This window comes from Lipotes vexillifer, unplaced genomic scaffold, assembly GCF_000442215.2.
Source record: "Lipotes vexillifer unplaced genomic scaffold, Lipotes_vexillifer_v1.1 scaffold624, whole genome shotgun sequence".
In the NCBI taxonomy this organism is placed as follows: Eukaryota; Metazoa; Chordata; class Mammalia; order Artiodactyla; family Lipotidae; genus Lipotes; species Lipotes vexillifer.
Genome location: NW_006771007.1, coordinates 704,680 through 718,343, shown reverse-complemented (window position 1 = coordinate 718,343; position 13,664 = coordinate 704,680). Strand labels below are relative to the sequence as shown.

At 44.8% G+C, this 13,664-nt stretch overlaps 1 protein-coding gene and 1 non-coding gene across 3 annotated transcripts in view; one reads left to right on the top strand and one right to left on the bottom strand.

Moving 5' to 3' along the window:
- Positions 1-3,713, bottom strand: part of PHF8 (PHD finger protein 8) — an 87,124-nt gene extending 83,411 nt beyond the window's left edge. The window contains exon 1 of one of the 2 annotated variants that reach the window (XM_007446480.1): positions 3,535-3,713. In XM_007446480.1, the coding sequence (XP_007446542.1) occupies positions 3,535-3,632 (98 nt within the window). In that variant the 5' untranslated portion in view covers positions 3,633-3,713. The remainder of the gene's footprint in view (positions 1-3,534) is intronic. The other variant, XM_007446479.1, reaches the window with a different exon arrangement.
- A 9,440-nt stretch (positions 3,714-13,153) lies between these two features.
- TRNAG-CCC (transfer RNA glycine (anticodon CCC)) lies at positions 13,154-13,226 on the top strand. Its single transcript has one exon. It is a non-coding gene; the product is annotated as a tRNA-Gly (tRNA).
- Positions 13,227-13,664: the final 438 nt, after the last annotated feature.

Below are 13,664 nucleotides of genomic sequence, written 5' to 3'. Positions count from 1 at the left end.
TCTTGGGGAAATTGAGGCTTCACAGAGATGAAATCCTTTGCTAAAAAGTAACAGAGTCAGAATTTGAACCCAGATCTGAAGCCAGTGCCATTTCCTCTAGAGTTTAGAGTCCACACCACAGCCACCACCTTGGGGATATGCCAACCAATACTTCCTTTATAGATAGGAAAACTGTAGAGGAGTGAGATTTTGCCAAAGCCCCAGACATCAATAAATGCTTGCCAACTAACTTCCTCCACCAGTGTACAGCAATGTTTCTCAAAAGTTAGGGTACATCAGAATCTACCTGCTTGTTAAAATATAGATTGCCAGGTCCCAACCCAAGAATTTGCATTTTAAACAAATTCCCAGTTAATGAACCACATTTTGAGAACAACAGTGTACAGTAATGATATGTTAGCCCACCCATCCCGCAATATCAGAAGCTGTCACACTCTACAGAAAGGGAGGGAATTGAGACAGAATAATGCTCTAAATCAGTGGTTCTGAGAGTAGCCTCCACTCACATACTGAATCAGAAACCCTGCAAGTGGAGCCTACCTATCTCATCTTTTAAGAGGTCTTGCAAGTAATTCTGATACACCCTAAAGTTTGAGAACCACTGCTCTACAAATCAAAATGCTCTTCAAAATCCAGTCCTTTACAATAGAGGAATGGAGCTATACCATTTTTTTCCCACTTTTGAGAACCTGGGCTCTGGAGCCAGATAATTCTAAGTTCAAATCCAGACTCAGAAAGTAACTTAACCTCCATGAGATCCAGATTCTCACCAGCAAAATGGAATAGTCACCTTCCTTGCTATAACCTTACCAGGAAGTAACATGGCATTACTAATCCCCAACTGGACTTTAAGAAATCTGGCCTATGGAAGTCATCAGAGATGTGAACAGATTTATATCATCTATAGGCATTTGTGGGCTTAACTATTGTGAACAACCGTGAAAAGTCCACAATATTTAGTAATTTTCAATTATGCTAAAGTACAGACTTAACTAGAGCACTATGAGCCTGGTGTGTGTGTGTGTGTGTGTGTGTGTGTGTGTGTGTGTGCGCGCGCATGCGCGCACACGCAATGCACTGAGTAAGCAAGAACAGCCACCCACCAAGGACCTGATTCTCAGCTGGCTTCCTTATTCTCTGGCAGCCCATAGAGAAAAGTATGATAAGAGATAAAAGCTTGGTCACTTTCACAGGAAAAATAATTAAGGCAGTTAACTTATGTCAAGGGTGTGCACAGAAACACAGGACTCACCACAGAAATGTGATTAAGGAGGGGCCTGGCCCATAAATCCATTTTCATATTTGTAAATTTGGAATTCTTAAAGGCCTCAGTGGTGTTCCTTGTAAGTGTCAAGTCTCTACTACGGCAAAGATGTTCACCGCAATGTTTTTTGTTTCAACAAGCACCCAAATAAAAATGCAAAACATTTCCAGAACCCCCAAAGTTTCCCTCACATCATAGTATTATTTATAATATAAAAAAGTAGAAATAACCTAAGTATCTAACCTCAGAGGAAATGACCAAGTAACTGATGATACAGATATATGATGGGATATCAGAAATCAGATCAATATTTAATGACCTTAACTTTATAATGTTAAGTAGGAATAAAAATCACGTTACAAAATGGTACTTATAATACAATCCCATGTTGTAAAATATATGTTTATATTCTAAGTCAAATGATGGGAGTTAATGCAACAAAAAAATTAAACAGTAGATTATCCTGGATAGTAGGCTCATGGATGATTTTTATTTCCTTCTTTATTCTTTTTCTGTATGTCCTACAATAAGCATGTCTCACTTACATAGTATGGGAAATTTTTTTATTATTATTTAAAAAAGAAATACCTAACTTTCAGGCTTGGATGTGGATTTGATGAGATAAATGTATGCCAAGTCTCTGTCATGGGGCCTGGAACACAGTAAGTACTCAGGAAGCATTCATTCCTGTTTCCTGTTCCCAGACTGCAGAGTTAGGGTCTCTGTATTGTGGTAAGAGTTCACTTTCCAGGTTTAAACCTACACAATCCAAAGCAAGGGCCACAGGCAATAGCTTTTTTCAAGACAACTCATTCATTTGTTCATTCAAAAATGTACTCAGGGGGCTTCCCTGGTGGCGCAGTGGTTGAGAGTCCGCCTGCCGATGCAGGGGACACGGGTTCGTGCCCCGGTCTGGGAAGATCCTACATGCCGTGGAGAGGCTAGGCCCGTGAGCCATGGCTGCTGAGCCTGCGCGTCCGGAGCCTGTGCTCCACAACGGGAGAGGCCACAACAGTGAGAGGCCCGTGTACCGCAAAAAAAAAAAATATATACTCAGAATCTATTATATGTTTAGCATTGAACTAGGTTCTGAGGATACCAAACATGAAAAGCTGACATCTCTATCCTCAGGCACCTCTTGCTAATGAGTGACACAGACGTATTTATAACTATGATATGATGAAATAATCACTTTCAATAAGGATGTACACAAAGTGCCATGGGAACATGACACACAGTAATACTCAACAAAGATCAGCTGAATATGAATTTGGACGTGCTGCACAGGGCAGTCCCTGCTAAGAGCACAATTTTAGCAGCACCAACACCTTCAGTTTGGTCTTGGGTGTGATAGCAGGAACAGCTCCTTTGGAAGGGACTAATGACAACTGAAAATTCTAGAATCTAACAACATGCAACAGAAGGAGGGTGCCATACACTGTTTTGTTGTACTCTAATGTACAAATCCGTCTCATGGTTTTCTTTCCAGAGCTGGGATATAAGTCTCAATAATGGGATAATATTACAGGTTTATTCCACACACTAACCTCTCTGGAATCCTGGGTGACAGGTGCTTATGTGCACACATGTTTAGCTGGAGGGAATTCATTAGTGGTTTTACTCCTACTGTTTTACCCAACATCTCCTCTGCTCAATTCAATTTAGCTGGATGGTTCTTCAGATAAATACTGTAGAAATAAAATACTATTGCATTTCTGCCTCCATTTACTGAGTGCATGCAAAATGCTTTAAGTAAACAGGAAGGATGTATTAGATATACTTCATGGGTGAAAACAGAGGCTCAGAGAGGCAAAGCAACTTGCCCAAGGTCACTCTGATAATAAGTTGCAAAACCACAACTCAAATCCATGTTTGTTGGACTCAAATATCTCAAAAATGCAGAACTGTCTCCCCCAAACCCAGCATCTGAGGCAAAACAAAATTGCCAGAATACAAAAATGATACATTCTTTGTGGCTGGAAAGAAAATATTTTTCTAAGGGAAAAAAACAAAGAAACAGAAGAAGGGTACAAAGAAGAAATACATATGGGAAAAGAAAAAAGAGGAGAAACCAGAGGCCAATGTCAGCTAGGCCCCAGTCTGCAAGGAAGGATGTAAAAATCTGGGTCTGGGAGGTAGGTTGGTGTTAACTGTCTGCAAGAGAGGGGAAATAAGTTTCTGAGCAGGAACGTGAACCAGAGTTGAGAAAGGAGCAAGCCAAGTGAGCACCTGGTCACTACACCCTGTCCAGCGTGCCCTGCCCACCTTACCTGCCATGAAACCAGTCCTGGCACATGTCACACTCGATCATGAAGCGGGTGACATCGTAAGGCAGCCGACAGAGGCAATACACCGGTACCGAGGCCATCTTCGCCTGGCCTTGGAGCGTTCTGCGGTGGGCCAGGTTCTCAGCGTCAAAGGGAGCGGGAGGCGGCAGCACGCGTTCTTTCTGGACGAAGGCTGGGCACAAACAACACTTTTTACAGAGTGAATCAGGTCCCTCAGCTCTCAAATGGGCAGTTACCGCTGCCGGGATGCAACACAGCTGGTGCGGCTGTAGGGGGCAATCGGAGAAAGTCCACCGGCCGCCAGAATTTCCTTAACAAATAAAGAACAGCGCTCTGCCGTCGAGGCTTTTTTTCCCTCCTTACCTCCTTCAGCCCCCAGGGTCAGTGATAACTTCTTTCCGGGTTTCAGGGAAAGATCTGATGCCTTTTCAGGAAGGTTCTTTAATCCCTCACTGCACCCTCTCCTTGTTAGCAACCTTGTTTCCCAGGGCTCTCAATATTTATTATGACACAAAGCATAGCCTAGAGGATGAGGCTGGGGGTACCTCAGAAAAAGTCACTTCTCTCACCCCCAAAATAGACGCAACTAGAGAGAGATGAGGGATCCTTGGAAGTCCTCAGATTACTCGACAATTACCTCGATGTCTTCAGCAACAAGGCAGACAAGACTAGGCGCCCAACTCAAATCACAGTTCTGGGGTTCTGTTGTGAGAGTTTAAATGATCTGCTCCTTCACTCTCAAAATCATTCCATCCCCGACCAATCGGGAGTCTAATCACCCCAACAACTGAAAAAATCTCAACCTCAAAACTGATCAGCTCACCCTCTACTTCAAAGACGACAGGGTTCTTATTGCACCCCCAAAACTCGAAAGGATCGCTTCAAAATCCCTAAAACTGACTAGAATTTCCTCACACTCCTGCAACCAAGCCAGGATTTTCCTCCCACAGCTCTTAAACTGGAAGGTATCTCCTCACAAGCCCCTCAAACTGACCAAGACTCCCCTGTCCCCCAAAATTGACAGGGATCTCGTCACAGATCCCAAGAGTGACAGGAATCTCCTTGCAGCCCCCGAAACTTACGAGAATCTCTTCACGCCTCCCAAACTGACAGGAACCTCCTCACGCCCCAAACCTGACAAGAACGTATTCGGTCCGGAACCCTACAGGGACCTCCTCATCCGCAAAGCCGCAGGGATTCCTCACGCCCGCGGAGCTCAGTTCCACCGAAGCGCCGGCGGCCGGGCTCGCTCCGGAGCTGCTCAGCGCCTCACTCAGCGAAGGTTCGGCCAGCAGTTCCGGCCCCACAGGCGACGCGCACCGAATTCTGGGATCGTCACGGCAACGCAGCGAACCTTTCTCGCCTTACACTCGAGCCACCCGCTGGGTCGCGCGGCCCTGGTCGCGCGGCCCTGGTCGCGCGGCCCTGGCCGCCCGGCGGTTGCTTCAGGGCAGTTTTCTCCACAGCTCTGACCCGGGCCCGGCTGTTAGGGCCTATTGGAGCCCGCGGCTCGGGCCTAGTCCGGCGGCCGCCTGACAAACAGGCAAGCGGCGGCGTCGCTGGGCCGGCAGGAGATCGCTGCGAGCAAACCAGCGAGGAAGGAAATGAACCGGCGGCCCGGTCGGAGAAAAACAGCCCGAAAAATCTCCGGGAGAAGCCCGGTGGCGGTGATAGGCAATTCAGAGTAGTCAATAAAGTTTATTCAAAACAACGAGGAAGTTGAGGCGGAGAGGGGAGGAGAAATACGGGGTAAACAGCTACCATATTGAGAGTGGCAGTGCCGCCGCGGGTAGGCGACCCGACCGCCATCTTATGAAGGCCGGACACGCGAGGTAACCGTGGCACAGGCGGGGAAGGGCGGGCCCCGGCTCCCGCGTGACGCCATCGGGGGCGGAGCGTCACCTTGAGAAAGGGGGCGGGGCTTGGCCACCTTTGGACCCGCTCGACTCCCCAGGTACCCAATCGACGCTGAGAACCCGGAACCGAAAGGCGGGGAGGCCGCCATCTTAGGCGAGGCAGGCGCTTGGCTCCATTTTGAGTGGGGCCAGAGCCTTCCCCGCCTTCGCCTTCCCCCTACTCCGGGCGAGCACGGAGTTAAGCACCCGCCCCCTACCAACATCACTGACACACTGTAACTCATTCTCTCCCCTCCTCCCCAGACACACACACCCTCCCCTCACACACCCTACACACACACACACACTCCCTCCCCTCATACACACACACCCTCTCCCCATACATACACACCCTCCCCTCACACACACACTCCCTCCCCTCATACACACACCCTACACACACACACACACACACACTCCCCTCCTCCCTGCCAGCTTTTTCCTCTTACGAGAGGAGGTGAACTCTGTGACTGTGCTCCGCAAACTTAATAGGTGGCGGCGGGGGGCGGGCCTTTGGCCCGGTTGGAGGCAGGGCGAGTACTCACAGGTTCCCGTTCATTGAGCACCTTCAGCTGGCCGGCCTCTTTCACACGGTCTCCGGGTCGTTTACTTTTCACCCTGCAAGGGAAGCTCTGTTATTATCCCAGCGTGAGGACACGCGCTTAGGGAAGCCAAGTGGCTTAAGTTTTAGAGCCGGAAAGTTGTTGAACCTTGCACCCTCTACTATCCGCCCCCCCCCCGCGTCCTTCCCTGGGTCCCTCGATCGTAATTCCTCCGTAAATCTTCTGTCCCCAGCTCCCTCTGAAATCTCTCTTCTTTGACCCCCCCCCACTTCAGTTTAGTTCAGTTCGAATACAGTTCAAGGATTTTCATGCACCTGTCCCACGATTTTCTGACTACAGCCTGAGGGTGGGGTGGGAGATGAGGTTGAATGAGTGGAACTCCACACACATGCTTCAAGGTGGCGCTGGTTTTCTCAGACATTCTAGAATATTCTCTAGGAATACTCTTACTATTTCATTTTCTTAGGGTCCAACTGCTTTAGAAAAGGAAATGTGTGTGTGCACACCAGTTTCCTAAGTGATGGTGGGTTAGGCCCTGGGGATACAATGATGAGAAAGAGGAACTCTGCGGTGGGAGATTGCCAGCCAGTGCAGGAGACAAACTTGCAGGTAAACAGTTGGAATACAGCATCTAGTAAGCACACAGATACCTCTTGCAAAGTGCAGAATGAGGCTAAGAAAGTGCCTCAGAAGCTGCTTGCTGCTGTCAAGGAAGATTTCAGAGAGACTTGGAGGGTATATAAAAGTTCACTAAATTAACAAGAACATTGTATATAAAGTGTAAGGCCAACTGGCCGGAGGCAGGGGAACGCAATCAGATTCACAGGTTGCATCAGACAATCAGATTCACAGGTTGCATCAGACGGTAACTCTCCGGACCACCCAGCTCCAGAAACTGACCTGGAGACTTTCCGGACCACCCAGTTCCAGGAACTGACCTGGGGACTTTCCACCCGGCCCAGTTTTCCCGCCTTTCGAGGGGCGGCACTAACGGTCCCAAGACTGATGCAACCGGCACCAGATATTGCCACGATACCCGAAGAGACCACCAAATAAGGAATACCCTGCGCCCTCCCAGATTCATCACACCCCTTTCCCTTCTTCCCCTGTAAAATCTTGCCCACCCCTCCCCCGGGTGCGACTTCTCTGGCCCCTTTCTCTCGGACCAGTGAACCTCGCCCGGGAGCGCTCCCTAATAAAGCTCACTTGAAGCTTTCCTCTGTTTTGCAGTGCTATTTGTTAAGATCCGACCTTACATAAAGGATTATCATGTACAGATGCATGGATGAACATGGGAAAACATTTACAAAAAGAAGTTGAATATTAGATTTTATCCTGTAAGCAATAAGAAACCATTGTAGGTTTTTGAGCAAAAGCAGCAGAGTCACATTTCTGGCTTAGCCAGGGGACAATCCAGGTTTAGTGGGACCTGAAACTTGTACAGTTTGTGAGGTAGGATTTCATTAAGAAAAGAATATAGACTTGTGAATACAAAATTATGTTCAAAGGTAGACAGAGTATTTCTAGAAGTCATTCCTACACCTGGGTAATAACTATAAATAGAAGCGGTAAAAACATATAAATGTCCCCACTAAACCCAAACTAAATGTATCCCGCAAATCAACTTCCACTTAGATGGATCTCAAAAATGTCTGAGGCAGCTCCAGCACCACCTAATACAAGGAAAATGTGACCAGGAAAACTCTCAGTGGGAAGGGACAGTAATTTTAACCAATTGTGGTTCAAATATATTTTGCAAACTTTATAAAACATACGACCATGTGACCATATGGCAAGTGACAAACCCTGCAGCTTAAGCTTTCTTAGCTAAACAAGAAGTCAGGAGGGTGTTCACTTCAGCAGCACATATATTAACATTGAAAAGACAGAAGATTAGCATGGCCCCTGTACAAGTTTGACATGCAAATTTATGAAGCATTCCATAATAAATGAGAGAAAAAGGGGAGAGGCAGAGAGGAGGAGGCAGTTGCAGTAGTCATGAAAAAAAGCTGAGGCCTGAATCAGAATAGTTGCAGCAGGGGTAAAAAATGATCAGATAAGTGGGATATTTTGGAGGTTGACTAGGTTGGGCTAGGAGACTAATTGAAAATAGTGGGTGAATGAGTGAAAGGAATGTGAGTTCATTTCTAGGTTGGGTGTCATTTCTGGATGATGGTGCCATTGACTGAGCCAGGGTACACAGAAGAAAAAGCATTTTTCGTGGGGAAAAAGAGACTAAGTTCAGTGTGGAGTATGTTGAGTTAAGGTGTATGTGGAACATTAATTCACTCACCCAACAATTCTTTGTTGAGCATCTACTATGCACTAGGCACTACAGTGAGGATGTAGCAGTAACCCAGAGGCACTAGGTGTGAGGATGTAGCAGTAACCCAGATAAGGTCCTGGCCTTCATGGTGCTAATATTCTTCATGGGGATCAGTCAATAATCAAAACAAATACAATTTCATTCATATATTTATTGAGCACCTACTATATACAAGGTACTGTTCTAGGCACTGGGGATTCAGACAAGGTCCCTGCCCTCCTGTGATTCACATTCCAGAGAGGGAGACAGACAATAAAGTGAGTCAAATAAGAGAATTTCAAACTGCAGTGAGTGCTATGATGATAATAAAACAAGTTATGAGACAGAGAAAGATTTGAATAGATGGTAGTCTATTTCAGACAGTCAAGGAAGGCCTCTTAGAGAAGCTGGCATATGAGTGCAAGACCTGAATAACAGGAAGAGCTGGCCAGGGACAGGGTAGGAGGAATAAAAGTACAAAGTCCCTAATTTGGTGGTGGGGACCAGTTCAGGGCACTCTCTCAGTAATACCTCCTGAGCATTTATTTATGATGGACTGGGTGGGGTATCGGTGGGGTTTTGGGGTGGCATCTCCAGACATGAGTAAGAGACCCTGTGTACACCCTTAAGGAGTATACAATCTAATGAGGGAAGCAAGGTTCAATGAACAATAACAGGCTGAAAAAGATCAAACCCTAAGTGCTACCTAGAGGTATGAACAACATGTGTAGGAACAAAAAGGTAGCCACAATTAGTTCAAACATATTCAGTGAGTGTGTCAGGAAAGGCTTCACAGGAGGTGGCATTTGACCCAGGTACAGTGGTACCCACCCCTAAAAGTTCTTCCCCAGTGATATTGGGTAGTAGAGTTGGGGGGTAAAGGATAACGGGGAAGGCAAAGCTGTCGGGGGTTGAATCTGAGGCAGTTAGATTTGCTGACAAAGGAACTCACACTGCCATGGATGGGAGGCAGCCAGCTGTTGCCCTGGAAATATGTGCTCTAGTTGTGTCTCACATCAGTGCATGATCTGAACTGACCGCCGTAGTACAAGACTGCCCTGGAAACTTTCTTCCTCTACCCCACCTCCACTTAACAGCTGTAAACATTTACTTTTAATTACATAGGCAATAGTATATGCATTTCCAGTGTAAATAAACATCCAAACAGGCTGAAGATGCCCCTGACCACCACTCAATCCCTGCTTACTTTCCTAGAGGGAACCTCAGCGAGCTCTTTTCCGATTCATCTCTCTGCATATAAGTACATATAACTGTTGAGAGGAAAAATGATGAGGGCCAAAGTGGACTATAAAATACATGAAGAAAAATGGTGAAAAATGGGAAAACATTACATGAGGAAGAACAGACTTGCTCCAAAACGGACTTGAAAGTACAAAGACAGTGAAAACAAAGGACAAAATAATGACAAATAACATTATCTGAGAAGTTACTGTGCTCTAAGCACTGTTCTAACCTCTTTACATGCATTAACTCACTCAATCCTTACAACAACCCCATGAGGTAGGTACTAGTACTATCCCCATTTTATGGATGAGGAAGCTGAGTGTAGAGACTTTAAACCACCTGCTCGAGGCCATATAGCTAGTATGTATGCAAGCTGGGGTTCCTGGCAATACAGGGCCATACTCCAGGCTCTTCACCACTCCTTGTGTGAATCTAACAGCAACTGGTAACTCTAAGATCCATGTCATAGGGAAAGGTGATCAACAGTTCTTTGCCTAATTTGAATCACAGAAGCAAAATATGGTTTACACTCACTTGGACTAAAAACTAGCAGGATGGTCCCCCAGGTGCCAAACTAGGTAGCTGACAACACCAACCCACTCCTCCAGGGCTAGCTTTAGGGGTGTGCCACCTGTATAGAGCTCTGCTCCCAGAAAGGATTTCAGGCTTGATTTAATGCTCTCCTGTCATTGTCTTGACATTCTTAATAATTTTATCTTTGAACCTGTGTCTTGTAAGTATAGTCCAGTGTGACAATGGAGCATACACATGAGTAGAAGAGATATACTGGGTGGCAGTAAGCAGAGCCTGTGGGCACGGCAGGTGATGTGCATGCTGAGCAGTTGGCCAGGCCGCCTGGCATATACAAGCACATCTGGGGCAGTCTGGGGCCCCATGGGGCCCAGAGCGGGGGGGTTTGGGGGACATTGGGCCAGTGACAATGGTGGCAGGAGTAGCATAAGCAGTAGCAGGGGTGGCAGTAGCCATAGCCCTGAGAGAAAGGACAGCTTCTGCATGGGGGCAGTGATGGGACCTGTGGTGAGAGGCAGTCTTGCCCTTCTGTCAACAGAGCCTGTCCCTGCAGCATGTGCACAAATATTAACTCTGGCCTGAGCACTGGGACAGGAACTTCTGGCACTCAGGCAGTAAACTTCGTCAGTAAATTATTACAAAATAAAAAAGTACTCACAGACATTGAAGTAAAATACGTCACGGGAGGTTATTAGAATTCTTTGAGGGGTTTTACAGTAGTCCCCAAGCTTTTTGGCACCAGGGACTGCTTTCGTGGAAAACAATTTTTCCATGGAGGGGGGCAGGGGGGGGGCAGGAATGGCTCAGGTGGTAATGCGAGTGATGAGGAGCGGCAGATGAAGCTTCACTCTCATCTGCAGCTCATCTCCTGCTGTGGGGCCCTGTGGTTAGGGACCCCTGGTTTAGAATAGCTCATTTTGAAAACAAGTGCAAAATTGCAAAGCAAATATCCACAGACTAGGAAATGGAAATTAAATTTAAAGATCATCAAAGTAGATACAGATGAAGGCTTTGGATGAACCAATTATTAATGAGGAAGACAATTTAAAAGTGTTTTCCTTATAATTGAAGATATAGTGGTAGAATGCATAAAAAGGTGTTTTGAATTATAAATAAATAATGAAGCCATTTTCATTCCTTGTATGACCTTGTCTTAATCTGTTCAGGCTGCTATAACAAAATTGCCATAGACTGGGTGGCTAATGAACAGATTTATTTCTTAAGGTTCTGGAGGCTGGGAGGTTCAAAATTAAGGTGCTGGCACATTCAGTGTCTGGTGAGAGCCCACTTTCTGGTTCATAGATGGTGATCTTCTTGCTGTGTGGGAGAAAGGGTGAAGGAGCTTTTTGGGGGCTCTTTTATAAGGGCACTAATCTCATTGATAAGAGCCCCACCCTCAAGACCTAATCACCTACCAAAGGCCCCACCTCCTAGTACCATTACGTTGTGGGGGTTAGGATTTCAACATGACTTTGGGGGGTGGGGACACAAGCATTCAGTCTATAGCATACCTCCACAAGTTACAGGAAATGTCAGAGGAAACGTTAAATGCCATTGTATAAATTTATATTTAAAATTAGATTCAGACTTAGACAAAACTGATCTGTATGTAGAGTTAAATCTTTTTAGAAACATTGTTCTACAAGAATCATCAGATCTAGATGTATGAAAATTTGTATTTTGAAATAATTTATCAGGAATCTATCCCAATGTTGTCACAGCCTACAACAAACAGTGCCAGTAACAGTTGAATCAGTAGAAAGCTCCTTCTCAAAATGAAAAGTTATCAAACATTTGCAATCTTGACTGATGTTACCTTCAATCATACTGGTTCAAAACGAGGTTGCTAAAAATATAGATTTGATGATTAAATAAAAGAATTTGCAGAAAAGTGAGCCAGAAAAATCTTATGATCAATCAAGGTATATTAATAACGTTATTATTTATTTTACTAAATAAATTATGATAAAAATATTGTTCTGCAATTTGTAAGTTTATGTTGTTATTCATGTATCACTATTATCCCTATTATGATTTTTTGTTGTTTTTTAATTTTTGCGGTACATGGGCCTCTCACTGTTGTGGCCTCTCCTGTTGCGGAGCACAGGCTCCAGATGCACAGGCCCAGCGGCCATGGCTCACGGGCGCTGAGAGGCCCACGTACCGCAAAAGAAAAATAATAAATAAAAAAAATAAATAAAGTGGCTTTATTTTTCAGTAAAACGGAGCTTCAGTGAATATACCAGTAGGGGCCTCCTTGTGTACAGGCATGTTTCTGTAGGTGGATACTCACAAGTGAGTTGCTGGGCCACTTTCAATCTTAATTACATACTGCCAAATTGCCTTTCAAAAGCATTGTGCCAGTTTTCACTCCCATCAGCAGTGTATTTTCACATTTCCTAAGACTCTGACCTTTAAACTCTTTGCCAATCTGATGGAGAAAAAAAATGGTAACTTGTGTTTGTTTTTAACTCTGCATTTTCCCTCACTAGTGCAGTTGAATGTCTTTTTATACGATGTTTATTGGCCCATCCTCTGTGAACTTTTTGTAAACTTTGCCTAGTTTTTCTTACAGGTTTATTTGTTTTCTCCATATTAAGTTGTAGGAGTCATTTATGTTTCTGGTTATTAACCCTTTGTCTATTATATATATTGCTGATATTTTCCCACAGTATGTAACATGTTTATGGTTTGTGTTAGCATACAGGAGTTATCATACAGAATGTTTGTATAGCCACTTGATATATTTACAATCTTTTCTTCTATGGCTTTTCTTTTTTGTTTATTGTTTTGGAAGACCTTTTTTATACAAGGCAACAACCATATTATCTTTTTTTCTCATTCTGTTATAGTGCTTTCCATTTAGGTCTTTAACCTACCTTAAACTCATTTCCTTCTCAACTTTTACATTTCTCCTATCTGGAACTCTTTTCCCCCAGATCTTCCTATGGCTGACACCTTCAGAGTCAGCTCAAATATTACTTCTTCCAAAAGGCCTTCCCTGACCACCTTAACTAAATTAACCACCCTCTCTACATTAAGATGTGCCCTAGTTTGGGACTTCCCTGGTGGTCCAGTGGGTAAGACTCTGTGCTCCCAATGCAGGGGCCCCAGGTTCAATCCCTGGTCAGGGAACTAGATCCCGCATGCATGCCACAACTAAAAAGATCCCGCATGCTGCAACTAAAAAGATCCTGCATGCCACAACAAAGATCCCATGTGCCGCAACTGAGACCCAATACAGCCAAAATGAAACAAATAAACAAAAACAAAAAAAGATGTGCCCCAGTTCATTACCTTGACTTATTTTCTTCATAGATCACCTCTTACTGAAGTTACCCAATTTATTTGTTAATATGTTCATGGTCTGTCTCTCCTTAGATTGGAAACTCCATGAAAGTAGGGATTTTGTCTTGTCCCCAGCTTCTAGAATACATTTAGAGTTTATTATAGTGAATTTGATATGATGTAAGGATAACTTTATTTTTTTCCAAAAGGATAGCTGATTGTCTCAACACCAGGACTTGCTCTTCTAAAGGAGAATTATTACTGAGTCGAGGATGGTTATGATTA